The sequence below is a fragment of the Convolutriloba macropyga genome, chromosome 2 (genome assembly GCF_964194025.1).
Source record: "Convolutriloba macropyga chromosome 2, txConMacr16.3, whole genome shotgun sequence".
Classification (NCBI taxonomy): domain Eukaryota; kingdom Metazoa; phylum Xenacoelomorpha; order Acoela; family Convolutidae; genus Convolutriloba; species Convolutriloba macropyga.
Genome location: NC_134469.1, coordinates 64159679 through 64187655, shown reverse-complemented (window position 1 = coordinate 64187655; position 27977 = coordinate 64159679). Strand labels below are relative to the sequence as shown.

The 27977-nt window shown below is 36.3% G+C and overlaps 2 protein-coding genes across 3 annotated transcripts in view; both read right to left on the bottom strand.

Moving 5' to 3' along the window:
* The window catches only part of LOC142335402 (proteasome maturation protein-like), a 517526-nt gene that overhangs the window by 16824 nt on the left and 472725 nt on the right, over positions 1–27977 (bottom strand). The window lies entirely within an intron of this gene.
* LOC142334602 (GPI-anchor transamidase component PIGS-like) lies at positions 22–12945 on the bottom strand. The gene is made up of 3 exons (XM_075382766.1): positions 12639–12945; positions 11883–12187; positions 22–1628 (listed from the first exon to the last, which is right to left on the bottom strand). Exons 1-3 carry the CDS (start codon positions 12887–12889, stop codon positions 445–447), a joined length of 1740 nt encoding a protein of 579 aa, XP_075238881.1. The 5' UTR covers positions 12890–12945; the 3' UTR covers positions 22–444.

The window sequence follows — 27977 nt, the reverse complement described above, 5'->3', positions numbered from 1 at the left end:
TTCCATAGTGGTAACAGTGACTGCAGAGATCGAACAATTAAATTGAGCCGTAGACAAGAAAAAACAAAGCATCAGTTCGGTACCTTACAAATTATCAAAATGATGAGCAACCTTTACCTTTCACCCATTGAAAGAGGATAACATGCAACTAATATTTTCGATGAACTTTAGATAACTGCAATTTCCCTTTATCTCATCAGTCTTTAAGAAGTAGTTAAGTCATTCAAGTTTATCGACTCTGGGTGGGCTGAGGGGGGTTGGATTTTGTTAAGGAACCAAAAACATTAAACATGTTTCTGTTTCAATTAAGTAGCAAAGAGTTACTAATTCACGACTGCAATCAGTTTTAAATCAAAGTTTACTCGTAATGAGCTAAGAATCATCTGTACGTAAATCGTAAATGCACGTAATAGCTAGCTAGCAATGCGCTAGGTTTTAACAAAATTACTCATTTTCAATCTTCTGTTTGTTTCTAGTTTTGATATAACCAATCAAAATGCCAAGAGACGTCCACAAAGGAAGCGACATCGGAACGAACATTGGTACGTATATTGCATACTTTTGGTCCTCTGGGAAATAAAGCATGGCCAAGATGGTCGGATCAGAGAAGGCTTTCTCGGCTAATTCAGTCGCCAGAGATGATTTCTGAAGCACTAGAGGTAAATGTTTCCCCTGTTCAAGTAAGGAATGCGACTCCTCAATCAACTCCATTGCAAGTTCCACACTTTGTCTGATCTCATCACGGATTACCATATTTCTGACTTGATCGCACAGAGTTATCAAAGAGTCCATTGTCGATACTGAAGTAGCTAGATTGTGAAGGATCCTCCTCCGATATAAATTATCAAGTTCAAATTGTGTAACTGTTAGTTTGTCAAGTTTAAATTGAGAGCCCAATATTTCACTGTTCACACGCTTTAGCCCAATCATACTGTTGATGACAGGAATAAATGCCGCAATGTGATAGTCGGCATTAAGTACTATTTCTTCATTGCGGTCGGAGAGAGTTTTGTTGACGTTCTCCAGAAATACAGCACCCCAGCCTTTGTAGTACGCTAATGACTTCATGCTACCCGATTTGTCACTGAAGTAGAGAGGGTTTTTCTCATAAGGCGACAGATATGTTGCAAGATTGATAATGGTAGTGTTCGAAGTTGTAAAACCAATTTTGCGCTCAACAGGAGTGATCAAATGCGGAATGTCAAGTTCAGAATAAGCCCATGCTTTAACTCCTTGGTGGGTTGCAGCCTTGGGATTAGCACCCAGTTTGACTTGGTAAATGATCTGAGACGCAATGTTGAAGCTAGCCACATCCTTTAGACTGTGCAGATATGGCGTTAAGTAATTCGAAACCGCTCTCTGGACTTCCCATTTAATCAGCTTCCGGTCATATCTCTCTGGCTCGGGATTGATCAATGTCAGAACCAAATCATACTTCTGCTTTGGCGCAATTATTTTTTCCTGCTTTTCCTTTGGGTCTTTTGATTTATCCTTTCTGGAAAAATCGAAGCTTTCAACGCGCAAATTTGACGCATACTCGTAATTAAGAGAAGTTTCTTCTACAAGCTTTGATTTGATGAACTCACTAACTTGGCTGACAAGTTTTTCAAGCTCCATGGTTACATCAGCTAAAACAGCAAAACAAATTGAAAATAGTACATAAGATCATTAAAATAGTATTCCTGCTAATCCCAAATCCTCTATTCCTTGCCGAAGATGTGGTAAATTCAAATTTAAAGAATACCACCTCCGTGATCCAGATTAATAAGGTCTGTAAGATAATATCATACTTTTATTTCAGATTTATTTTGTCAATTAATATTAATATTATTACTATTGAACTAAAAATGTTAAACAGTCACAATCAGTTCCATCAAGTAGTCCTCTCAAAAACATTGTTAGTGTCTTCTAGTATTCATAACATAACAAACATTTAGCAGAAAAGTCAAGTACAAAGAAAGAAAAGCTTCAAAATTTAACCAAAAATGAAACCGCTTTATTTGACAGTCTCAAATCCTGGCGTAAAACATTTAAAGATCTACGCTGAGTCATCGTTATATGGTGTCGCTATGAAAGGTATAAAATTTAATTACGTTTGTTATAACATTTTAATTACATCTTTGTTTTCAATCAGTTTCTAATCCTTCATTTTTCCAAACATTTTGCTGCAGAAACAGCTCCTTATTTTCTGTTGAGGGTACACTAAGTTATTAGAGCCTAATTATCTGATATCCGATATCCAGTGTTATTCAACATACAAACTATTTCAACAGGAACAATTTCAGTGCCTTTCTGATCTTTAGTTGACCAAAATTTTGCGTGACTAATTACTTTTGCACAATCCTAAGCGTTGAAAGGTCAATGTCACAAATCAATTGCGTTTACAATTACCATATCTACTTTGTCCGGTATATGTTTACATTGCAATGGCAACACCCTACGGTTGTATGGAATTCGATGAGGTAATTATCCGAGTTTCAATCAAATTCCATGTACTATTTGTGACCTTCACCAAGTACTCAACATTCCATAATTCCAATTTTCTCAAAATCTAAGAAAAACGTCAGACTTTGAATTATCCTCTTTCAGAGTAGAATGCGAAGTAGATTCTTGCATTTAGATCAGAAGAATTTAAATATTGTCAACTCAATTTTTCAATTTTATCAAAGCAATAGCTTGTACTCAAAATCGAATGCTGCTGAAATTACCAAAAAAGCAGTTGTCAAAAGAGTGGATGTTGCCAGCAAAAAACTTATTTTCAAGGGGTCAAACCTCCAGAACTTGAACCAACCTGAGAGCATTATTTTATTAGCCACGTGGATAACAAGGTTGATATTTCCTCGCTGGTCAAAATCTGCGAAGCTACAAATCTAGGGCAAACACTGGCTTGTTGAGAGCTTCCCAGCAAAAACGTACAACAGAAATCCTTGCACATCGTTTTCCCTGATTAAAACCTGAGCTAGTCGAATCCTGTGATACGTAGCTTTAAAAATATCATTTTTGTTCCGACCCCTCTCTTGAGGGGGGATCTATATACTCAAATGGGTTTTTTTGTTCAGTCAATTTTGGCCGATCGATATATTCATCGTAGAGAGTTGAGACTGGTATCATTAGAAAGCTTGTCCAGAGTAGAATATGGAATTAAAAAGATTTGATTTTCGTTTTTTACAGGGAGATATCGAGGTTTAAACTTTCGAGAAAATAGAGTGAATTCCGTTAATTTCATTCACCTTTTTTCGAAATTTTTGACTAAAAATTTGCCAATTTTGATAAAAATTAATAAAATTTTTCAAAAAAACGTTGTTGATTTTACGTTTAAAGACAAAATATATTGTCGGCTATTTTCATTGAATTTTTTCTGTCACAAATTCCGGCCAAAAATTTCACAAAATTCAGACTCTTTCATCAAGAACAGCACGAAATAAGTTTCTTTAGTCCACTCTGATTAAATTTGCAGGAAGTGCACACCCATACACCACTAACACAATTTTTGTAGACTAAAAAGGCGGCTAAGTCTTCTTCAACTTCCGTTGAGAGTGCTCTGTAGTTAAAACTTTACCGTTTTTTGATAACTTTATTTGTTATTTATCAAAAACGCAGCATCTATTTTTGAATTTTGAACTAAAAAAATATCTATATCAATGACATTCGAAAAACTAAAAAAACCTTATGGACAATCATCATTAGCAGGACTAGTTTTGTACCAATCTTGGAACGTTACAATCCAAAAATAATTCGGATTGTCATCAGTCGGTTTTTTATATAAACATCATTTTTATATTAATTTAATAACAGAACATTTCAAATCAAAGCTCACAAGTGATAGGTCCTATTCTCTTTCTAATTAGCTCCGAATTCATTTTTCTAGACGATTTCTTGAAAGCTATGGTCGTTTTGACTTTAAAATATTTGATTTTTAAATAAAAAATGGCTTATTGAACTTTGCCTTCATTTTCCCCTTAATTTGGTCAACTTGTAGCTTAGTGTCAGCAATCAAAGAGTGCCCCTTCTTTCTGCTGGTTTAAAATTAGTCTTTATTGTGGTTTTACGCCTCAAGTTATGGTGTTCTGGCTTTGATACTACTAAATTTCACATTTTTTTTTTAATTTTTAGGTATTTGCCCAAACTTCATGTTTTCTAGTTTTGTCAAATTATCACGTTATTGGCAGTTTATATATCACATTTCTTGCGTTCAAAATAACGCACAATTGATAGTATTTAAATCCTTAAAGATATAGATTGTGGTTCTTTACCACTTCGACAATACTTTCTCAATATTAATTGAAATTTTTAATTTAGTCTTTGTCATTTTTACTTTGTCTTTTAGTCGTATTTAATTTTCCGTACAATGACCCGGTTTGATTGGCTTTTCATGGAAGAGTAGATGAGCCGATGTTCTGATATTAGAAGATAGACGATGGCTTTCATGACTTTGAAAACAATTGTTTTCCAAAATGAAAAAAAACTTCAACTTCGCAATTTTGTTCCTTTTATTGTCTGTTTGTTACCTGGTCTCGTTTAATAAAGGTTAAAGATGACATTATTTGTGTCAGGGGAAGGTGTCAAAAGAACAAGTGTCACAAAATCTATTGTTTTTAAAGAATTCGTTATGACTTTACTGGCTTCGACAGATTTTTCACAAAAATTAAATTAATTTTTGACTTTTGTCATGTTTGACGTTCTTTTTTGTAGACGTGAGACATGTACTGAGTAATTGCAGCTCTCGAGGGTTTCCGTTGGAAAAATAAACGAACCTATTCAATTTTTTCATTTTGTAATTAATGGCTTTCATGTCATTGGGGATAAATTTTTTTCGATAAAAACAAGTATTACATAATCTTGCCTTTTTTCTTTTTTGTCTAGTTGTTACCAAGTTTCATTAATGAGTGGTTACATAATGCATTTCAAGAGAAGGTCTCAAAAGCTATTGTTGTCACAAAATCTAATGTTTTAAGAGAATTCGTTTTGACTTTACTGGTTTCCACACGGGTTTTTCACAAAGTAAATGAAATTTTGATTTTTGTCATATGTGACGTTCTTTCTGTAGACGTAAGACATATTCTGGATAATTTCAGGTCTCAAGGGCTTCCTTTTGAAGAATGCACGAACCTATTTAAATTTTTCATTTTGTAATTAATGGCTTACATGTCTTTGGAAAATTTTTTTCGAAAAAAAAACAAGTATAAAATTTTGCATTTTTTTCTCTTTTGTCTAATTGTTACTTAGTTTCATTAATGAGTGGTCACATAATCCATTATCGGTGTTCAACGATGGTGCAATAGAACATATTTTGCGGGCCAAAGTATGGCTTTACGTCTTCCAAAGCATTTTCTGGCAAAATTTAAATGATTTTTGCTTGTTGTCTATTTGTTGTTCTTTTTGTAAAAGCATAAAAAATTGAATACCGAGAGTTCTTAATTTCCTTCTATAGAAGCATTGGTAATTGTAAACCTATGGGATATTTTAGTTGATTCCTAATGGTTTTCATTACTTTGAAATTAATTGTTTTTTTAAAAAAAATTCAGCGAAATTTCTAACTTTAAAGTTTCTGTGCTTTTTTGTCTAATTGTTACCAAGCCTTGTTATGAACTGGTGAGTAGCCAGTTTTTTCTGGTGAATTACAAGTTATTTTGTTTATTTTCAGTTTTATCTGACGCTATTTTGACTTTGTTATTATGTTTTGTTTTTTTATGTTTTGTTATTATGTTTAAAACTGGCATAAATTTTTTGATGTAATTAATGTTTGTTGTTGTTGTTTGATTTTACCGTTCGTCTTCTTCAACTTCCGTTGAGAGTGCTTTGTAGTTAAAACTTTGCCGTTTTTTGATAACTTTATTTGTTGTTTATCAAAAACGCAGCATTTATTTTTGATTTTTTAACTAAAAAAATATCTATATCAATGACATTCGAAAAACTAAAAACTCCTAATGGACAATCATCATTAGCAGGACCAGTTTTGTACCAATCTTGGACCGTTACAATCCAAAAATAATTCGGATTGTCATCAGTCAGTTTTTTATATAAAAAATTCGATCATTTTTATATTAATTTAATAACAGAACATTTCAAATCAAAGCTCACTAGTGATAGGTCCTATTCTCTTTCTAATTAGCTCCAAATTCATTTTTCTATACGATTTCTTCAAAGCTTATGGTCGTTTTGACTTTTAAAATATTTGATTTTTAAATAAAAAATGGCTTATTGGACTTTGCCTTCATTTTTCCCATAATTTGGTCAACTTGTAGCTTAGTGTCAGCAACCAAAGAGTGCTCCTTCTTTCTGCTGGTTTAAAATTAGACTTTATTGCGGTTTTACGCCTTAAGTTATGGTGTTCTGGCTTTGATGCTACAAAAAATCACAATTTTTTTTTAAAATTTTTAGGTATTTGCCCAAATTTCATTTTTTCTAGTTTTGTCAAATTATCACGTTATTGGCAGTTTATATATCACATTTCTTGCGTTCAAAATAACGCACAATTGATAGTATTTAAATCCTTAAAGATATAGATTGTGGTTCTTTACCACTTCGACAATACTTTCTCAATATTAATTGAAATTTTTAATTTAGTCTTTGTCATTTTTACTTTGTCTTTTTAGTCGTATTTAATTTTCCGTACAATGACCCGGTTTGATTGGCTTTTCATGGAAGAGTAGATGAGCCGATGTTCTGATATTAGAAGATAGACGATGGCTTTCATGACTTTGAAAACAATTGTTTTCCAAAATGAAAAAAAACTTCAACTTCGCAATTTTGTTCCTTTTATTGTCTGTTTGTTACCTGGTCTCGTTTAATAAAGGTTAAAGATGACATTATTTGTGTCACGGGAAGGTGTCAAAAGAACTAGTGTCACAAAATCTATTGTTTTTAAAGAATTCGTTATGACTTTACTGGCTTCGACAGATTTTTCACAAAAATTAAATTAATTTTTGACTTTTGTCATGTTTGACGTTCTTTTTTGTAGACGTGAGACATGTACTGAGTAATTGCAGGTCTCGAGGGTTTCCGTTGGAAAAATAAACGAACCTATTCAATTTTTTCATTTTGTAATTAATGGCTTTCATGTCATTGGGGAAAAATTTTTTTCGATAAAAACAAGTATTACATAATCTTGCCTTTTTTTTCTTTTTTGTCTAGTTGTTACCAAGTTTCATTAATGAGTGGTTACATAATGCATTTCAAGAGAAGGTCTCAAAAGCTATTGTTGTCACAAAATCTAATGTTTTAAGAGAATTCGTTTTGACTTTACTGGTTTCCACACGGGTTTTTCACAAAGTAAATGAAATTTTGATTTTTGTCATATGTGACGTTCTTTCTGTAGACGTAAGACATATTCTGGATAATTTCAGGTCTCAAGGGCTTCCTTTTGAAGAATGCACGAACCTATTTAAATTTTTCATTTTGTAATTAATGGCTTACATGTCTTTAGAAAATTTTTTTCGAAAAAAAAACAAGTATATAATTTTGCATTTTTTCTCTTTTGTCTAATTGTTACTTAGTTTCATTAATGAGTGGTCACATAATCCATTATCGGTGTTCAACGATGGTGCAATAGAACATATTTTGCGGGCCAAAGTATGGCTTTACGTCTTCCAAAGCATTTTCTGGCAAAATTTAAATGATTTTTGCTTGTTGTCTATTTGTTGTTCTTTTTGTAAAAGCATAAAAAATTGAATACCGAGAGTTCTTAATTACCTTCTTTAGAAGCATTGGTAATTGTAAACCTATGGGATATTTTAGTTGATTCCTAATGGTTTTCATTACTTTGAAATTAATTGTTTTTTTTAAAAAAAATTCAGCGAAATTTCTAACTTTAAAGTTTCTGTGCTTTTTTGTCTAATTGTTACCAAGCGTTGTTATGAACTGGTGAGTAGCCAGTTTTTTCTGGTGAATTACAAGTTATTTTGTTTATTTTCAGTTTTATCTGACGCTATTTTGACTTCGTTATTATGTTTTGTTTTTTAAAACTGACATAAATTTTTTGGTGTAATTAATGTTTGTTGTTGTTGTTTGATTTTGCCATTCGTCTTCGATCGCTTTCTTAATATCGGCATATCTCATCAATCTAATGCATCATTTTTTACTCCACTGAGTTATTTGCTTTGGAGGCTATCTTTTCGTTCAAACGCCAGTTTTTTTTTTTGAAAAATACTTGAATTTTTGTGTTTTTCTATGTTGTGGATGAGCTGGGTCGGAACCTTATGTGCGATCGCACATTACGGAGCCTCCTTGTTGTGAGATAATTTGTGAACGAGTAGGCACAGATGTGCTTGAAGTAATTAGCGTTTATCGAATGCTCGTTCTTTGACTAGCAAATCTGACGATCTATCTTCGTTTCTCATATCAAATGATTTATCTTAATTCGTGGTAACCGAAGCATGGCTTTCAGAAGCAATTGATTGCCAGCTCAAATTAAAAGCTGGAGCAACATATACAGTTTATCAATCTAACCGAGATCTTTCCCGCGGTGGCGGACTAGCATTGTTCTGTTCATAAAAGATAGATTTAAACTGAATTTTCTGGAAATAGTTTACAGAAAACTTGAATATCTCATTGATTAAGCGTATGTTTGCAGCTCCAATTTCCTGGTTATTGTTATCTATCGTCTTTCTGGAGGATTTATGGTACAGGGGGCTGATGGGGTGGCAACAGTGGGGAGGGGGGTCAATTTCTAAGAACCGCCCTTCGCACCATAAGTATAAGTCTCCAAAACAGATTCTGTGAATCGTATAGTTCAAGATTGAGCTTAAAGGCTCTAAGAGCACTTAATGCCCGCTGGGCGCTGCCTGTTTATCCCGTTATTGAGGACAAAGTCAAACGCGTCAGACGAAAAATTGGTCAGGCGAAAAATCGCATCAAAAAAGACCAACAGGACTAATCTAATTGCAACAAACTTTGTTTGCGAGCAAATAACCATCAACATGCATCAAAAAACAACTAATTTGGATTATAGGCATCCCCAAATGTTATAAAAACTTGATCACTAATGGCATTTAAAAACAATTGCATGTTTCTTTATTTCACAAGAGCACATAGGGCCAAAAACGTTCATGGGAGCAAAAAGAGTATTGAAAAGCTTCCAGAACAAAAGGCAAGCGAAGCAGGCTCAGAAATTTTTCAAAGATTGGAAAAAAAAACAACAATAGAGAATAATAAAAAAATTCTCAATTCACTGTCCTTTTTCCCAACAAAAAGTGTTTAATACCAATGAAACCGTAATCACGTGGTATCTAAAGACTCCATATCTAATATGCGTCTATTCAAGGCCCATACAAAGCAGTATAAAAAAACAAAAAGAAAAAAACTGCTAAAATTTGCTTAAAACGCAGCAAAAAAGCTGAAAAACCTACCAAATGGTATAAAATTCATATTAATGATTAGAAACCTACAAATCACTATCAAAAGAAACCCTAAAAACAATACATCATAATCAAACTTGTAAACCGAAAAATTAACAAAAAGAAAACGACTTAAAAAAGCCGCACCTGAACACAAAAATTTGCTCGCCTGTAGAATTTTGTACACCTATTTCTCGCTCTTTCGAAAACAGCGGAAGGGACAAAAACCACTATCTTTTTGCTCCACGCTTCAATTTTGATCCGGACCAAACACAACAAAATTTTCGCTTTAGCTTAATTGAAGGGGCGTAATCGGGAAGCGGGGGGAGTGCACCGGGTGGCTGATGGAGGGGCAACAGTGGGGGGGGGGGTCAATTTCTAAGCACCGCCCTTCGCACCATAAATATAGGTCTCCAAAACAGATTCTGTGAATCGTATGCTTCAAGACTAGTGAGCTGAAAGGCTCTAAGAGCACTTAATGCCCTCTGGGCGCTACCTGTTTATCCCTTTATTGAGGACGAAAAGTCAAACGCGTCAGACGAAAAATTGGTCAAGCGAAAAATCTCATCCCAAATGCTATAAAAACTTGAACACAAAGGGCATTTAAAAACAATTGCATGTTTCTTTATTTCACAAGAGCACATAGAGCCAAAAACGTTCATTGGAGAGAAAAGAGCATTGTAAAAAAATTAAAAATAAGAGGCAAGCAAAACAGGCCAAGAAATTTTAGAAAACATTAGAAAACATAAGATTAGGAAACATTAGAACAAAAAATTAAGAAAAATATTTAAAAATTTCTCAGTTCGTTGTCATTTTTCCCAAATTTGCGGAATGAGCAAAACCGCTCTTTTCGTTCCACGCTTCAATTTTGATTCGGACCAAACACACCAAAATTTTGCACGCGTTTCATTTCCTGCTTCACAATTCACTCCAACTAAACTGATCAAAAACATAGCCGGAAAAAATTTCGGAAACGACTCGAAGTGGAAATCCATTTAGACGCCATCCAGTTACTCATCAGACAAAACGTGCCTCCCCAAATTTATGATTATCTTGAACCAAAACCATAAAACAAAAAAGTAAAAAACAAGAAAATCAGATCTGTTTTAAAAAATTATAAAAAATCTGACCAAAATTTGTCATGAATTGTGATCCCAAAATAACTATCTCTGCCAAAATCGATGTTTTATATTCTCTGTCACCTATGAGAATTTTTAAAAAAGCCAAAACATACCCGGCAGATTGCCGGAAAATAGCCGCCGTTGATTCCAATAAGCATGATTGGGATTGAAAGAATAGAAGATGTTGAAAAAAAAAAGATTTTTGTACAAAAACATTTTTTAAGTCCGATTTAATTTGATGGCATTTCGTAGTTGAACATACTTCTGTTTCTTAGAGAGAGGCTACAAGGGCTACTATCAATACCAATAAGCATAAGAGATGATAACTAAGACTTATAGGAACGACTTTCAAATAGCGGGCATCTAAAATTGGGCTTTATGGGTTTATCCCGTTTCTATTTCTGACTTCAATTTTTTATACTGACTCTGTGCATTTTGAATGGCTTTGCTGAGCAACTGATGATCAAAGTCACTTTTTGCAAAATGAGAGAAGAGAGAAACTAGCCTAGAGATGTCAAAAAGATTTCACGCAAAATGTCGAAAAAGCGGCAAAATGGTAAAATGACAAAAAGTTCGACGAAGTAAAAAAAAAATAGGAGCGCTATAATAGCCGGCTGAGAAGATGAGCCGGCTGAGGCGGCTATTAATCATGAAAAAAATGGGCTTTTACATCTTGGACTAAAAAATGTAAAGATAATAATTTTTTTAATATTACAAAAGCACATAACACCAAAGAAAAACTCTATCAGCCAATAGGGTATCCAGATGCTCGCAAAACAATAGACAAGGCATAATATGCTAAGAGACTTGGCTAAAAACAGAAAAAAAGTTTCAATTTTCGCCATTTTTGGCATAATTCTAAACAAAAAAATGATTCATATCCACAAAACTATAACTACTTGTTATCTAAAAATTGCTCAAGACATAGAGTTCTTTTCAATGCCCCCTGTGAGGCAGTAAAACCTCAAAAAAAAACGCAAAAATCAGCAAAATAGATGAAAAACCTCCGAATTAGCATAAATTCAAATGAATTTCCAGAAACCTTCAAACCACTACCAAAACCAGCCTAAAATTAAAACAAAATCATAACCAAACCTCTGAACCAAAAAATTGACCAAAATGCTTTAAGATGCCGCACGTGAAAAAATTTCGCTCGCATACAGAGTTTTTTCTCTCTAGAAAACAGCGATATGAACAAAAAACCACTCTGTTTTCGCTCCACTCTTTTGCGCATAGATGAAATTATTGAAAACATTTATTTCGTACGACAGCCAACTCATTCTGCTCACGTCAACTCCTTGTTCATACTCTATCATTGAAAAACTTCCGCCTATTTTAAACTATAAAAGAGAACGACTGAACTTTCTGAACTACGCAGTTTCAGGAGAGCCTTCTTGTTTTACGTCAGTAACTATATGCGTACTACCTGTATAGATATAGGCAGTGTTCATCTTGGGATCCAGCTCCACGTGGCAGAGCTGATCTCTGAGAAGAGTGATCTCTTGATCTTCACCAAGGATATCAAAGAACAGAGTGAAGTGGCCACTTGGTGACGTCACCTTATTCATTCTCTCCTTTGCTAACAAGTCTTCCCTTATGACATCATAGTTGCACCTCACATAGTGGCCAGTTTTTGTTGCTTGGCCAGCACTTTCTGCATTTTCACTGGACAAATGTGGGGCAGATGAGCTCAGAGACAGCTCGTATTGCAACAAAGTTGCAATCTGATCCCTAAACGAAACAATTGATGACACCTCAACTGAAGATCGAATTAAATTGAGGTGCTTGCTTACAAGAAAACTGTAGCAATTTAGCTCGCTTTTAAACCCGAACTAGAACAATAATTTTCTTAAAACCGAACTAGAATAATAATTTTTGGTAATCATTATTTGCAGAACAGCCCGATTGCACAAATTTTAACAGACGATCAACACATGATTCACTTATAGTGCGCAGTCTCATCTCTCAAACGTATCTTACCCAAGCGTTTAAAATTCATAAGAAAACGGTTCAAAAGAAAACCAGTTTTCACGCAAAGGCTCACATAAAAAACGAGCTGCAATGATACTTCTTGAAGAAGAACTGATCAAAGCTCTTTTCTGCTCATTTGCATGTCAAGCATTTTTCCATAATTCTTATATATTAATCCTTGATTCTTAGAGGGAGTCGATTTTGTAATCACCTGAAGTCTTCATCAGCAAGTTCATTGCTAAAGTTGACATAGAGCGGTACCCTAATTTGCACAGTCTTTTCCATGAGCAGCGAAACTTCCTCCTGAGGGAGCGAGGCCCTGTATACAGTAGTGGTGTGCCACCAAATCGGCAGCCCAACGCATACTGCCAATACCAGGTAGAACACGGACGACTTCACTGTATTGATTCGCTCCCTTTCTAGAAATCTAGCACGCGCTTCCTCCCTCGAAGCTTCACACATAGTTTCAAAGGAGCAAGATAGTACTGTCACGTTTCAGAGATACGTTCCAGCATAACTCCCCTGAAAAATTATTTCTAATACTTAAAATATATAGTTCTGTTTCTGATAAAACAGTCATGCAGAATTTCGAGAACAGACTCAGGCAACCCATAATTGAAACTTATCATTTAAAGATCCTATTGTTTAAATTCTAAGAGATGCGTCCGAGCCTCTCTTCCAAACCTGGCCATTTAAAATATATAAGGTGGGGACGAAAACATGATATACATCAAAACCATACATAATAGCTCGAACTTCAATATAAAAGACAATCAGCTTTAAAAACGTTGTTTTGGCCTTGGCAGAAGAAAATCACAAACATAAATGCACTCAAATCCATACAAACATCAAAAAGACCGAATAGTAGTACAGAGGGACATAATCAGAACAACTAGATCGAAATTTTTACAAAGAGCAAAATCAATAAGCAATTAGCAAGCAGGTTATCATGGAATAAACACACAACAATAATATTAGTGGGAAGGACGTTTATAAATCAATCTCTTATCGGCATCTACATGCGACAAGTGCCCTTTCCTAAAATCGAGGGGTACATAAAAATCCAAATCGCAGTAGTTTTCCAATTAACTTATTGTTTATATCTTCACTGGAAGACTCGCAATTTTCACCCTGCAATTAATTTCAAATCAGCTTCTATCAGACATAAAATTTCCCTCTCACGGTGCAGACATACATCTAGAGTTTCACCTAATTTAATTCATCTATCGGATTTTTTAACCTGAACGACGGAGTTTCGGCGAAGAAACGATAATAAATTTAGAATAGTCCCCGCATTATTACACTTAACAGAACATACTGAAATTCAAGACGATGCGATAATAATCGAAATTCTGCTAACAGCAGTTCAATGGTGTATTACCAGCTTATCTTGAGCTCAAATCACCACGTTAGTCACTTCTTCAAAAAGAAAAATAAATCTTTCACGTTTATAATTTATACATAATTACCTATGATGCATTAGAAAGATGGAAAATTAAAACTTTAGGCAACCTGTTTTTGTTGGCTACCGTAGGTGACCGAAGACTTACCCGAGAGGCCCGCCAGGGGCAACTTAAAATACGGGTATCCGAAAATTTTTCGGCTGACATGACCTCATTTTCAAAATTCGGCTTGCTTGCCTATCGGCTTGCTTGACCTCCACCTAACAAATCAGATTAAATGTTCGGTCGTGACATTTTATTCGATAGTGATAGATTCATACCAAGCCCATAGGCCGATAGTGATAGATTCATACCAAGCCCATAGGCCGATTCATACCAAGCCCATATGCGCAAACATATATATTGATGCAATTTTTTTTCGCAATTTTGAAAACTTTTCCATTCTAATTAAAATGCAGTAATATCCTTGCAACCACCAGCTGCATGTGTGGGTTTTGACTCTTCGATGTCAATTAAAATCATAAAGAGCAAAATATCGACGAAAAGGCACCAGTCGCGGGCATGATTATCGAAAATTTTGATGTAGATATGGTCAAAAGTAATTTTCAAAATTGAACATTAAATCGGACTTAACTATAAACGCGAGCTTACTAATTAACATTTTTGTGAAATTTTAATTTTGATTTTTTTGAAATACTATGCAAGCCTCTATTTCTATTTTTCAAAGGATCAAGCAAAAAAACTTATAGCGCAACACTTATAGCGGACACATCACATTACTGTTACGAAAAAACATACAAACAAGCTTTCATCTTTTTAACGCTCAGATTTGCAAAAAGTCACATGTAAGCTAAGGCTTTGTTGACAATCTACCTTAAATCATAAAAATTTTTGAACTTGTGTGATAACCATATTTGTAGTGCGCCTATTCTGTCTACTTTTGGTAATTACTCGTTGTTAATTACTGTTGTTGCTATTAGGCATATTCCGTATTGTCATCATATGTAGGGGCAATCAATTTAAAGTTAAGAAGCAATTGATTGTTGCGAGCGTTATGTTAATACAATAATAAGTAAGACGTGCAATTGGATGCATGGGAGGGCGATCGCGCTTCTTTTGTTTCTTCAGACTATGATTAAAGAGACGTTAGGATGGGACAATACAATTTATTCTGAGTAAAAGGGATGATTTTCTTTACAGTATTTAGCAATTACAATAAGAGACTAAGTAATCAAATAATTTTGTCAGTGTTAAATATAAAAAATTTCGATTTATGTTGAGGCAATATTGAGTAGTATCCTTCTCTAATTCACTATCCGTGCTAGTCTTCTTCTGTAGTAGCATATCTAAAGTGAACTAAAATTTAAAATTTATTCAGTTCCCAGTTTCTTTCTCGGCCAAAAGAAATTGTTATCGCCATTCTTGCGTTATTCTATTTTATCTGCTATTCCATCCTTATTGTGAATAAAAAATATTAATATGTATAAGCATATGACACTACCGGACTTAGGAAAACTTTGTATACAAAATATAGTTTCATTCGCTTACGCCACTCCTCGTCATTTGTTTATTGTTTCTGGATTGCCATCCTTTTTCTGGAAAACTTTTGGGTTTATCTTTTTTTTTTCTAGATGAAACTATACTCGGGGGCACCGGCCTCCTGATCAAAATCTATGAAACTCGAGCTTTTGTCTGTTGGTAGAGTTTGTAAATGTACTTGTTGGTTTCTCAACGTAGACAGTTGTGGGTATACAAAGGAAGAAAGAGGGTTTACCGTGCCGTGAATACTGGCCATGTCTTTCCAAGCGGTTGCTCTAGAGATTGGGAGTACAAACGTTTCCTTCCACAAGGGGCAGCCAGTGTTTCTTCAAATAATTGTAGTCGTCTTGATCGACCACCGTCATTGGTTTGGAAAACATTGTTTTCCCTCTGAATTGAGACATAAAAGGAAATTTAGTGTGAACTTAATTTAGTGTAAGTATTTAATGTATGCCTAGATTATCAGAGTATGAAGTATAAAAGCAAAAATTGTAGAGAAATTCCATAAAAAAATTGTCTAAAAGTTGAATCAGATGATTTAAAACTATCCGATAATTGGGGTCTGATTGTTTGAAGTGTATACGCGCTCTCCATTGCAATGGCTGGCAGTTGTGCCTCGTTGAAGGACGGCGTTGGTAATTTTGATAATTTTTTCCTGATGTCCATCATTTCTTCTTTTGCTGCATTTATTGTGGGCATATGGGGTAATTCTTTCAGCTCAGGCAGTTCAGTGAAAATACGTTCAGTAGATCGGACAGTTTTAAATCTATCCCTATCGGCGGAATTCGTTTGACGGCAGACAAATCTGATGTTATTTTTATGTTTGGCCCAGATAGGGTATGTCCGCATTCTAAAATAAAAATACATTTGAGATTTTTCGATAGAGCAACTTGACCTGGGTATTCAGACGAGATTGATTCTGTTAGTTTGTATTTAGACGAAACAGACGTTATTAGCCATCTGCTATGTCCTAAGTTTTCCGCTTTTCCATACATTGGTAATTAAAGTGATTTAATATTGCAGTTTTTCACAGCTGCATGGGTGTAGCGGTATATAAGTTAGCTGAGACATGATTTGAGGTTTTTCTCGATGGGGAAGCCATTCGTACAGATACCTATGACCGGTGATCCAACGCAAGTATCAAATTAATCTTTCGTCAAGAGAACTTGGTTGTCGCCTTGTTGAGCTAAATATTCTGTTTCAATATACCAGAAAGTTACTATACCTGGGCTGTTTTCATCCAGCATTGGAAAAGGCGTAGCCTTGAAAGCTTTCATTTCTGTTTCGACTGAGGCGAGTGGTACTGAGACTTGGAAAACTAGGCCAATGTCGATTGTCTCGACCCTTTGGAGAAGTTGGGTTCGTATAAGTGCGTATCTTATTCGGCGGAATCGCTAAAGTTAACTTCTGTTCGTTGCTCACGAGTTCATCAGATATATCTCGCAGGATACTCTCAAAGTCGTCTTTTGGTAATAGCGCAATTGTTTAGAATTGTAATCCGATACGCATTTGCAGCCGATCTATAAGCTTTGTTGTTGTTATAAAGGGTTAATAACATTGAGATTAGGTTTGTCTCAATGTGGAGATGTTGGTCACAAACATTCCGTTTATCAGTGCTTCAAATTTGGTGTCAACAATTTCGAAGTTCAAGTGTCTGTATTTGCCGTCTCTTGCTGCGTCTTTTTAAGGTCACGAAGCTCAGATCCAACTAATTAAAATTTTTGTTGATTTTGCATAGTTGTCCCAAGCGTCCTTCAATGATTCGAAGTTAGGGGCAAGTCTTTTAAGATTTCCTTTGTTTTCTTTTGCTTTTCCACAACCACCAAGAAAGGACTTAACTGCGCACCCGAGTGCGGAGCTTGTTCCTAGGCCTGCTGCTAAAGATCCAAGAGTGAGCACAGCAATTGCTCCGAGACCAATTGCGCTCCTGCTTCGGACTGACGTTGCTCCGTATGTATCTATAGGATTCACTCTCGATGAGAGAGACTCGTGTATTTTGTCTCGTATGTTAGTGACATCGTCCATGGCTTTTTGATATTCTGCTCTCACAAAATCTAGCAATGTATCGTATTTGAAATGATCTGAGTCAATTAAAGCAGAATGTAGAAAAGAGTTAAAACCTGTTCTTGTCCAGAGCAGATACAACATAGCTAAATTTTTTCCATTCAAAGTAGAGTTGTAACAGGGAAATGGAGCTCCGAAATTGACATTAAAACATTTATCGGCCATTAAAACTTGCATGACTGGGGTAAAATATTTTTCGGAATTGTCTACTTCTTGTTTTGGCCAAACAGGTCTGGTTTCTTGAGTCAATTCATTGAGAATTTAGGCAAAAATAAACTCTTTCTACCTGATTGTTTAATCTGACTTGTTCTTCTTCTGAGAACGCTGAATCGGTTGATGTTGAGTCGGGATTTACAACTTCGCGAGGCAGCTGAATTGGTGTCTGGTCTGGCGCAAAAAATCTGGAGTCGACAATTGGCAGTAGTATGTTGTTTGTTATTTCCAACTCGTCATCGCTAGGACTACTGGCAAGCTTTTCGCTAGAGCAAAGCACTTAAGTAGATGCGGAAGAAAAATTCGTATCCCAAAAAAGTAATATTCAGCCTCGTCTGATGTTGCTTGTGGATTGTAGGCCAGATAAAACCACGTTTGAGTATATGTTAGATGGCGAGCGTAATGTATACTCTCAAAATATTGATAAGTTGACTGAAGGAATGAATTGATTGGATTCTACGTAGGAAGAGGTCGTGTATAAGATTGTGCGCTGCGCAAAAATCACACAGACTTCTAAAGGGCAATTCGTTTTTCACGATTTTGTCGATAAATGATTTGTTTAATATTTAGGGAATAATTTTTTCCCATTGGAAGAGCATTTGACAGAGCGGCCCATAGGATTGAAGGGAGTAATTGAGTTCTGTTAAATTTAGCTCTGACGATATTGCAGTCGGAGTAGTAATGTAATCACATCCAGCCTGCTTTGTGATAAGAAGGGGGAAGTGAAGAGAGATAGTAAAATAAATTGCCTTGAGTTGCTAATAATTTGCATCTTTTCCGTCTTTTTTAGTTTTCATTGACAGCTCTACCTTCCATGATTTAAATTAAACTCAATTAGCTTTTTCTTATCTTTCACCAGACTTCTCTCAGTCCGCCTGAGAAAATCGTTTTTTTCGGCGAGTCAAAAATTTGGCTTCAGGTGCCCTGTTTTGTTGTTTTAGGGCTGTAGGAGTCTTGTCTGCCCTGGGAGGAGTCTGATGCAATAACTGTCTGTAAAGGCTTGATGTTATTTTAATCGATTTAAGAAAGTTTTTCTTTTTTCACAGACTATGAGTAAAAGAGGAAGTGTTTTCTTTTAACGGCTTTTCAAGAGTGATTCATTGAATTTGGCGTTTGAAATAGTCTTTTTAAAATGATTGTTTAATGGAAATATTATTTTCTGAAAAAACGGACCCTCATTTTTTGCCATTATTGATCAGGATTATGCCATTACAGAATTATGTTGCAGGATGGTACATTGCGCAATCGCTCCGAGCTAACTAAGGACGTGAGAGTCCTTTTCCGGAGACGATTGGAAAAATGTACTCTCAACATCGATGATCTGCCTCTTTTCGATGGTCAATTGATCCCACTACCAATTGATATTGATTGGATTTTTGAGGATCAGCACGTGACGGAAGAGGGGACGCACATATCAAAGAAGAAGGTGCAGGACATCGTCTCTATGTTGAGTGCAACTGGTTTAGCTATCCCCAAGTTCTGTGGTGCCTTCGGGCGGTTTGTGCAGTATTAAATGGTATATTATAGATCTTTCTCAACCAATGAGAGCTGAGATAAAATTTGCTGTTGTTGGGTTATTACCTGATGTAGTGGGGAGGATGTGCTCTATGTAGTGAAATGTAAGAAAACTTTATTGTAATTGATTTCATCCAAGGAGCGGAGGAAAATATTGCTCCACGAGTTTGGTTCCATAGTTTTCCCCCGTTTTTTCTGCAGCTACATTCATCAGCAGTCTCCCAAATAAGTGTCATATTCAGCCTCGTCTGATGTTGCTTGTGGATTATAGGCCAGATAAGACCAAGTTTGAGTATACAATAGATTGCGAGCGTAGTAAATTCTCAAAATATTGATAAGTTGACTGAAGGAAAGAAATGATTAAAGTTTACGTAGGAAGAGATCGTGTATAAGATTATTGTGCGCTGCGCAAAAATAACTGATTTCTAACGGGCAATTATTTGTTCACAATTTTTTTTCCGATAATGATTTGTTTGATTGAATTTCAGCGAATAATTTTTTTTCTATTGGAAGAGTATTTGACTGAGCGGCCAAAAGGATTGAAGGGAGTAATTGAGTTCTGTTAAATTTAGCTCTGACGATATTGCGGTCGGAGTAGTAATGTAATCTCATCCAACTTGGTCGTCAATTAAAATCTCTTTTTGTTCCGGGACAATTTCCCTGCCTGCTTTGTGATAAGGAGGGGGAAGTGAAGAGAGATAGTTAAGTAAATTGCCTTTAGTTGCTAACAATTTGCATCTTTTCCGTCCTTTTTAGTTTTGATTGACAGCTCTAACATCCATCATTTAAATTAAATTCAATTAGCTTTTGCTTATCTTTCAACAGACTTCTCTCAGTCCGCCTGGGAAAATCGTCTTTTCGGCGAGTGAAAAATTTGGCTTCAGGTGCCCTGTTTTGTTGTTTTAGGGCTGTAGGATTCTTGTTGTCTGCCCTGGGAGGAGTCTGATGCAATAACTGTCTGGGAAGGTGATGTTATTTTAATTGATTTAAGAAAGTTTTTCTCTTTTTCACAGACTATGAGTAAGAAAGGACTATGTTTTCTTTTAACTGCTTTTCAAGAGAGATTCATTGACCTTGAAGTTTGAAATAGTCTTCTTTCAAATGATTGTTTAAAAGAAACATTATTTTCAGAAAAAAACGGACCCTCAATTGTATTTTGCCATTATTGATCAGTTGCAGGATGCTACGTTGCGCAATCGCTCCGAGCTAACAACTAAGGACGTGAGAGTCCGTTTCCGGAGACAATTGGAAAATTTTACTCTCAACATCGATGATCTGCCTCTCTTCGATGGTCAATTGATCCCACTTCTAATTGATATTGATTGGATTGTTGAGGATCAGCATGTGACGGAAAAAGGGACGCACACATCAAAGAAGAAGGTTTAGGACATCGTCTCTGTGTTGAGTGCAATTGGTATAGCTATCCCCAAGTTCTGTGGTGACTTCGAGCGGTTTGTGCACAGGTATCAGATGGTATTATATAGATCTTTTTCACCCAATGAGAGGTGAGATGAAATTTGCTGTTGTTGTGTTATCCTTACCTGATGTGGGATTTGCGCTATGTAGTGAAATGTAAAACTTTATCGATATTGTTTTCATCCAATGAGCGGAGAAACTAGTGCTGCAAGAGTTTGGTTCCATAGTCGCCCCAATTTTTTGCAGCTATATTCATCAGCAGTCTCCCGATTGTGTCATAATCAGCCTCGTCTGCTGTTGCTTGTGGATTGCAGGCCACATAAGACCAAGTTTGAGTATGTTAGATGGCGAGCGTAGTATATTCTCAAAATACTGATAAGTTGACTGAAGGAAAGAATTGATTGGAGTTTACGTAGGAACAGATCGTGTATAAGATTGTGCGCTGCGCAAAAATAACTGATTTCCAACGGGCAATTAGTTTTTTACAATTATCGATAAATGATTTGTTTGAATTTCAGGGAAAAAAGTTCTTTCTATTGGAAGAGTATTTGACTGAGCAGCCAAAAAGATTGAAGGGAGTAATTGAGTTCTGTTAAAATTAGCTCTGACCATAATGCGGTCGAAGTGGTAATGTAATCTCATCCAACCTGGTCGTCAATTAAAATCTCTTTTTGTTCCGGGACAATTTCCCTGCCTGCTTTGTGATAAGGAGGGGGAAGCGAAGTGAGATAGTTAATTAAATTGCCTTTAGTTGCTAATAATTTGCATCTTTTCCGTCCTTTTTAATTTTTATTGACAGCTCTAACATCCATGATTTAGATTCAATTAGCTTTTTCTTATCTTTCAACAGACTTCTCTCAGTCCGCCTGGCAAAAACGTCTTTTCGGCGAGTGAAAAATTTGGCTTCAGGTGACCTGTTTTGTTGTTTTAGGACTGTAGGATTCCTTTTGTCTGTCCTGGGAGGAGTCTGATGCAAAAACTGTCTGGGAAGATGATGTTATTTTAATTGATTTAAGACAGTTTTTCTTTTTTCACAGACTATGAGTAAGAAAGGAAGTGTTTTCTTTTAACTGCTTTTCAAGAGAGATTCATTGACCTTGAAGTTTGAAATAGTCTTTTTCAAATGATTGTTTAAAAGAAACATTATTTTCAGAAAAACGGACCCTCAATTGTATTTTGCCATTATTGATCAGTTGCAGGATGGTACGTTGCGCAACCGCTCCGAGCTAACAACTAAGGACGTGAGAGTCCGTTTCCCGAGACAATTGGAAAATTGTGCTCTCAACATCGATGATCTGCCTCTCTTCGACGGTCAATTGATCCCACTTCTAATTGATATTGATTGGATTGTTGAGGATCAGCACGTGACGGAAAAAGGGACGCACACATCAAAGAAGAAGGTGCAGGACATCGATTCTGTGTTGAGTGCAACTGGTATAGCTATCCCCAAGTTCTGTGGTGGCTTCGAGCGGTTTGTGCACAGGTATCAAATGGTATTATATAGATCTTTTTCACTCAATGAGAGGTGAGATGAAACTTGCTGTTGTTGTGTTATCCTTACCTGATGTGGGGAGGATGTGCGCTATGTAGTGAAATGTAAGAAAACTTTATCGATATTGTTTTCAGCCAATGAGCGGAGGAAACTATTGCTGCACGAGCTTGGTTCCATAGTCGCCCCCATTTTTTGCAGCTATATTCATCAGCAGTCTCCCGATTAAGTGTCATAATCAGCCTCGTCTGCTGCTGCTTGTGGATTTTAGGCCACATAAGACCAAGTTTGAGTATGTTAGATGGCGAGCGTAAAATATTCTCAAAATATTGATAAGTTGACTGAGGTAAGAATTGATTGGAGTTTACGTAGGAAAAGATCGTGTATAAGATTGTGCGCTGCGCACAAAAATTACTGATTTCTAACGGGCAATTAGTTTTTTACAATTACCGATAAATGATTTGTTTGAATTTCAGGGAAAAAATTTCTTTCAATTGGAAGAGTATTTGACTAAGCAGCCAAAAAGAATAAGGGAGTAATTGAGTTCTGTTAAAATTAGCTCTGACCATATTGCGGTCGGAGTAGTAATGTAATCTCATCTAACCTGGTCGTCAATTAAAATCTCTTTTGGTTCCGGGACAATTTCCCTGCCTGCTTTGTGATAAGGAGGGGGAAGCGAAGAGAGATAGTTAAGTAAATTGCCTTTAGTTGCTAATAATTTGCATCTGTTCCGTCCTTTTTAATTTTTATTGACAGCTCTAACATCCATGATTTAGATTCAATTAGCTTTTTCTTATCTTTCAAAAGACTTCTCTCAGTCCGCCTGGCAAAATCGTCTTTTCGGCGAGTGAAAAATTTGGCTTCAGGAGCCCTGTTTTGTTGTTTTAGGACAGTAGGATTCTTGTTGTCTGCCCCGGGAGGAGTCTGATGCAAAAACTGTCTGGGAAGATGATGTTATTTTAATTGATTTAAGACAGTTTTTCTTTTTTCACAGACTATGAGTAAGAAAGGAAGTGTTTTCTTTTAACTGCTTTTCAAGAGAGATTCATTGACCTTGAAGTTTGAAATAGTCTTTTTTCAAATGATTGTTTAATAGAAACATTTTTTTCACAAAAACGGACCCTCAATTGTATTTTGCCATTATTGATCAGTTGCAGGATGGTACGTTGCGCAACCGCTCCGAGCTAACAACTAAGGACGTGAGAGTCCGTTTCCCGAGACAATTGGAAAATTGTGCTCTCAACATCGATGATCTGCCTCTCTTCGATGGTCAATTGATCCCACTTCTAATTGATATTGATTGGATTGTTGAGGATCAGCACGTGACGGAAAAAGGGACGCACACATCAAAGAAGAAGGTGCAGGACATCGATTCTGTGTTGAGTGCAACTGGTATAGCTATGCCCAAGTCATGTGGTCGCTTCGAGCGGTTTGTGCACAGGTATCAAATGGTATTATATAGATCTTTCTCACCGAATTAGAGGTGAGATGAAGTTTGCTGTTGTTGTGTTATCCTTATCTGATGTGGGGAGGATGTGCGCTAGGTAGTGAAATGTAAGAAAACTTTATTGATATTGTTTTCATCGAATGAGCGGAGGAAACTATTGCTGCACGAGTTTGGTTCCATAGTTGCCCCCGTTTTTTTTGCAGCTACATTCATCAGCAGTCTCCCGAATGAGTGTCATATTCAGCCTCGTCTGATGTTGCTTGTAGATTGAACGCCAGATAAGACCAAGTTTGAGTATAGGGTAGATGGCGAGCGTAGTATATTCTCAAAATATTGATTGACTGAAGGAATGATTGGAGTTTACGCAGGAAGAGATTCGTGTATAAGATTCTTGTGCGCTGCGCAAAAAAAACGATTTCTAACGGGCAATTACTTTTTCACAAGTTTTGTCCGATAAATGACTTGTTTGTTTAAATTTCAGGGAATAATTATGTTCCAATTGGAAGTGTATTTGACTGAGCGGTCAAAAGGATTGAAGATAGTAATTGAGTTCTGTTAAATTTTGCTCTGACGATATTGCAGTCGGAGTAGTAATGTAATCTCATCCAACCTGGTTGTCAATTAAATTCTCTTTGTTCTGGGACATTTTCCCTGCCAGCTTTAAGATGAGGGGGACGTGAAGAGAGATAGTTAAGTAAATTGCCTTTAGTTGCTGATACTTTGCATCTTTTCCGTCATTTTTAGTTTTGATTGACAGCTAACTTCAATGATTTAAATTAAATTCAATTAGCTCTTTCTTATGCCTGGGAAAATCGTCTTTTCGGCGAGTGGAAAATTTGGCTTCAGGTGCCTTGTTTTGTTGCTTTAGGGCTTTAGGAGTCTTGTCTGCCCTGGTTGGATTCTGATTTAATAACTGTCTGGGAAGGTTTGATGTTATTTTAATTCGATTAAGATAGTTTCTTTCTTTTTTCACAGACTATGAGAAAGAAAGAAGTGTTTTATTTTAACGGCTTTTCAAGAGTGATTCATTGACCTTGGAGTTTGAAATAGTCTTTTTTCAAATGATTGTTTGATGGAAATTATTTTCAGAAAAAACTGACCCTCTGTATTTTGCCATTATTGATCAGTTGCAGGATGGTACATTGCGCGATCGCTCCGAGCTAACAACTAAGGACGTGAGAGTCCGTTTCCGGAGACAATTGGAAAATTGTACTCTCAACATCGATGACCTGCCTCTCTTCGATGGTCAATTGATCCCACTTCCAAATGATATTGATTGGATTGTTGAGTATCAGCACGCCACGGAAGAAGGGACGCACGCATCAAAGAAGAAGTTGCAGGACATCGTCTCTGTGTTGAGTGCAAATGGTACAGCTATCCGCATGTTCTGTGGTGGCTTCGAGCGGCAGGACATCGTCTCTGAAGTTGCAGGACATCGTCTCTGTGTTGAGTGCAACTGGTACAGCTATCCCCATGTTCTGTGGTATCTTGTATTATATAGATATTTCCCACCCAATGATAGGTGAGATAAATTCTGTTGTTGTTGTGATATACTTACCTGATGTAGTGGGGAGTATGTGCGCTATGTAGTGATATGGAAGAAAAATTTATTGTAATTGTTTTCATCCAATGAGCGGAGGAAACTATTGCTGTGCGAGTTTGGTTCCATAGTTGCCACGTGTTTTTTGCAGCTACATTCATCAGTGCATACCGTGCTTCATTCGGGACAATTCAAGCGTTCGTCCTCGTTGCTACAGTGTTCCAAAAGAGACAAGTATTGGCGTTGTCAGCGTTGCGGACTACAGTTCTGGCGCTGTACCGTCCTGGAGGAACGAGCGATGGTGACACCGAGCGGTCCCGAATGGAGGAATGTGAGGCTGGATAACGCGGAGGGCTACGGGGAGTGTGTTATTTCTTCCTTGTTCTTCCACTCAACTGGTTTTGTTTCCGGTAAAGAACATTCGATAAAATGGTTTTAAGTTATGGTTACTCAGTGTGAAAATGTTCTCTTTGCTAGTTTGCTCCTGTTCTGATCGTGACTGTGATGGTATTCGTCAATCCACTGGGAGAGATATGAAGACTGGAATGTTTAAATCTTTCTGCCGGGATACAATCAACCAAAACGTCAATGAGTTCATGGTTGGCTATAAGATGCAGTATCGGGGACGTGATTACTCTGAGCAGTGGGTAAATAAAATACTCTGTTAGTCAATTTTCTCTTCGGATCATCAATTTCAGCAATTTTGTGGCTTTTAGTTTTTTGGAATCGCTTATGCCACTGGCGTAGATGTACTGGTATACTGGCAATACGCACAAGGAGGTGCCTGGGTGAAATATCCCCATAAGCAAAATTCCACGAATGGCGCAGCCTTCGTGTTCCATAAAGTATATCAGGAAATAGGGAACAGGTGTGCGCATTATTGCTTTCCGCTTCTGGAGTAATAAGTCAAGTGCTATTGATCTAAACAATCAGTGAACCCAATTCCGAGTAAGAAATAGCTCCAAATCGGAGGGCATCGAGTACCAAATAAACGTCAACTATGTTTGAAAACAATCACTAGACGATGCTCTCAGCAGATAACTCTCAGAAGAAAGGTCAGTGGTCTCTGATTGCTTCACAATAGCTCGTATTTCTATCGAGGACAGCTAACTATCAGATCGCAGGTGACTTTTCAACAACAAGAATTTGGTTTCCGAGAAAAGAGCACGGTAGACAGGGAGCACGTTAGTAGAGAAACAAAAAGAATCCCTGTATTCAAAGCCGGGAAAAAATTGGGCATGTTCCTGGAATACAAAAATCATCTGACACAACTAGTAGCCAAAAACTTCATAAAAATATTGACTACCAGGACCATAGATCCATTTTGCAATTTAATCAGCAGTTTGTGATATCTGGTCATTAAAACTAATTGGAACTGGCTGAAATTAAGAACGATTGGCATACCTCAAAAATTCACTTTGTCCTCATCTTTTTATCATTTACAAAAGTGATCTGGAGCATATGAATAGCGTGAACTACAAAAAAAACGCGGAAAAAATTAAGAAGTCTCGAAATATCAAAATCCTCAAGAAATACAAGCATAAAAAACACGACTCGTATCATACTGGAAAGGAAGCACTTAAAATTTAAGAAACATAGATGGCAGATTGCCAGAAAATAGCCGCAATAGATTCGTAGATCGGCCGTCTAAAAAAACATTAAAAAAGACAGACCAAAGAAATTCGTCTTTTCATTGAAGGCTAATCTGTTATATTTTGATTAAAAATCGGTATAAGTTATTGCTGCCTCTATTAGCTGATCTCAAATAACCTTCATTTAGAGTGACACACACCCATTTGACCTTATCTCTTTGAATTAAAGTAAATAAAGGTCAATTTCAAAGTGAGGAAGTCATTTTTGAAGGTGAGGTAAGTCAAGTGTGACCAAAAATTTAATCACGCGAATCAACAAAAAACTCGCTCTACTAAGAGCGAAAAATGACGTCACAAATGCAATTCAGTTGAAATTGCATGAACGAATGAACAAAAAGTGGCTGTGACGTCATATGGTCGTAACAAAAATCATGACGAAATAAAGCATAGCAGGACAAGTCCTGACGTACAATTCAAAGAATTTTCATTGACTAAACAGAAAACTAGACCTAGAAGAGACTATGAATGGATTGGGAAAACCATTCAGAAAAAAATCCAATCCAAAAATCGAAAAAACAGTAAAAATCAAAGTGAAATTGCCGCATGTGAATAAAAAACACTAGCGAGAAAGCGAATTTTTGTTCAAACACCGTTTTCTCACTCTAATTTAAATTTAGAGCGAAAAAATTTCACGCCGCAAAACCACTCGCTTTTTCGCTCCACTTCCTGTTTCGGCGTGACCAAAATCACTACTCCAATTTGACTTCAAAAATCATGAAAATGTGTGAACAGATCTTAAAAAAAAGACAGCGCCCCAATACAATTCAAATTCTTTGAATTGTGAAGAACCAAGAGAAGGCCAATAATAGCCCCAGCTATCGCTGTGCGGCTATTAATAAACAAATGCCTTAGCTGTTGACTCATTGTACTTCTCTGTGCCTTTTCTACTTTTTGCTTTGATGTCTGTCTGCTCAGCTTTAAAAACTATTATCAGTTCTCAATCGCATAACTTGCGCAGGGTAATATCAATATCTTATCTGACTGAAAGCCCTGACCCAGCTGTACAAATGAACTATCACATGACTCGGTTAAATGTACTTACTTCACCCTTAATTAATTTAAATTAGAAGTTTTGCCTTAGCCCAGTATTAGAAAAACCTGGGAGCAGCCTTATCTTTTGGACAGCTAGTTTTGCTAGCAATTAGATAAGCGTCTGGTAGTTTTTCAGCAAGGTATCCAGCATATTTACCTTGCAATACGCTTTCAACTCACATTTATCGACGGATTATCAAACTCTTTCACAGTGAATTGAACGCCAGACCCAAAAGGCAC

Excerpts from the sequence above, each read along its gene's own strand:
- LOC142334602 (XM_075382766.1), bottom strand. The coding sequence starts at position 12,889 with ATGTGTGAAGCTTCGAGGGAGGAAGCGCGTGCTAGATTTCTAGAAAGG. Across the intron at positions 12,188-12,638 it reads CTTGCTGATGAAGACTTCAG|GGATCAGATTGCAACTTTGT; the intron begins GTGATTACAAAA and ends TGTTTCGTTTAG. Across the intron at positions 1,629-11,882 it reads CACTGCCTATATCTATACAG|CTGATGTAACCATGGAGCTT; the intron begins GTAGTACGCATA and ends TTGCTGTTTTAG.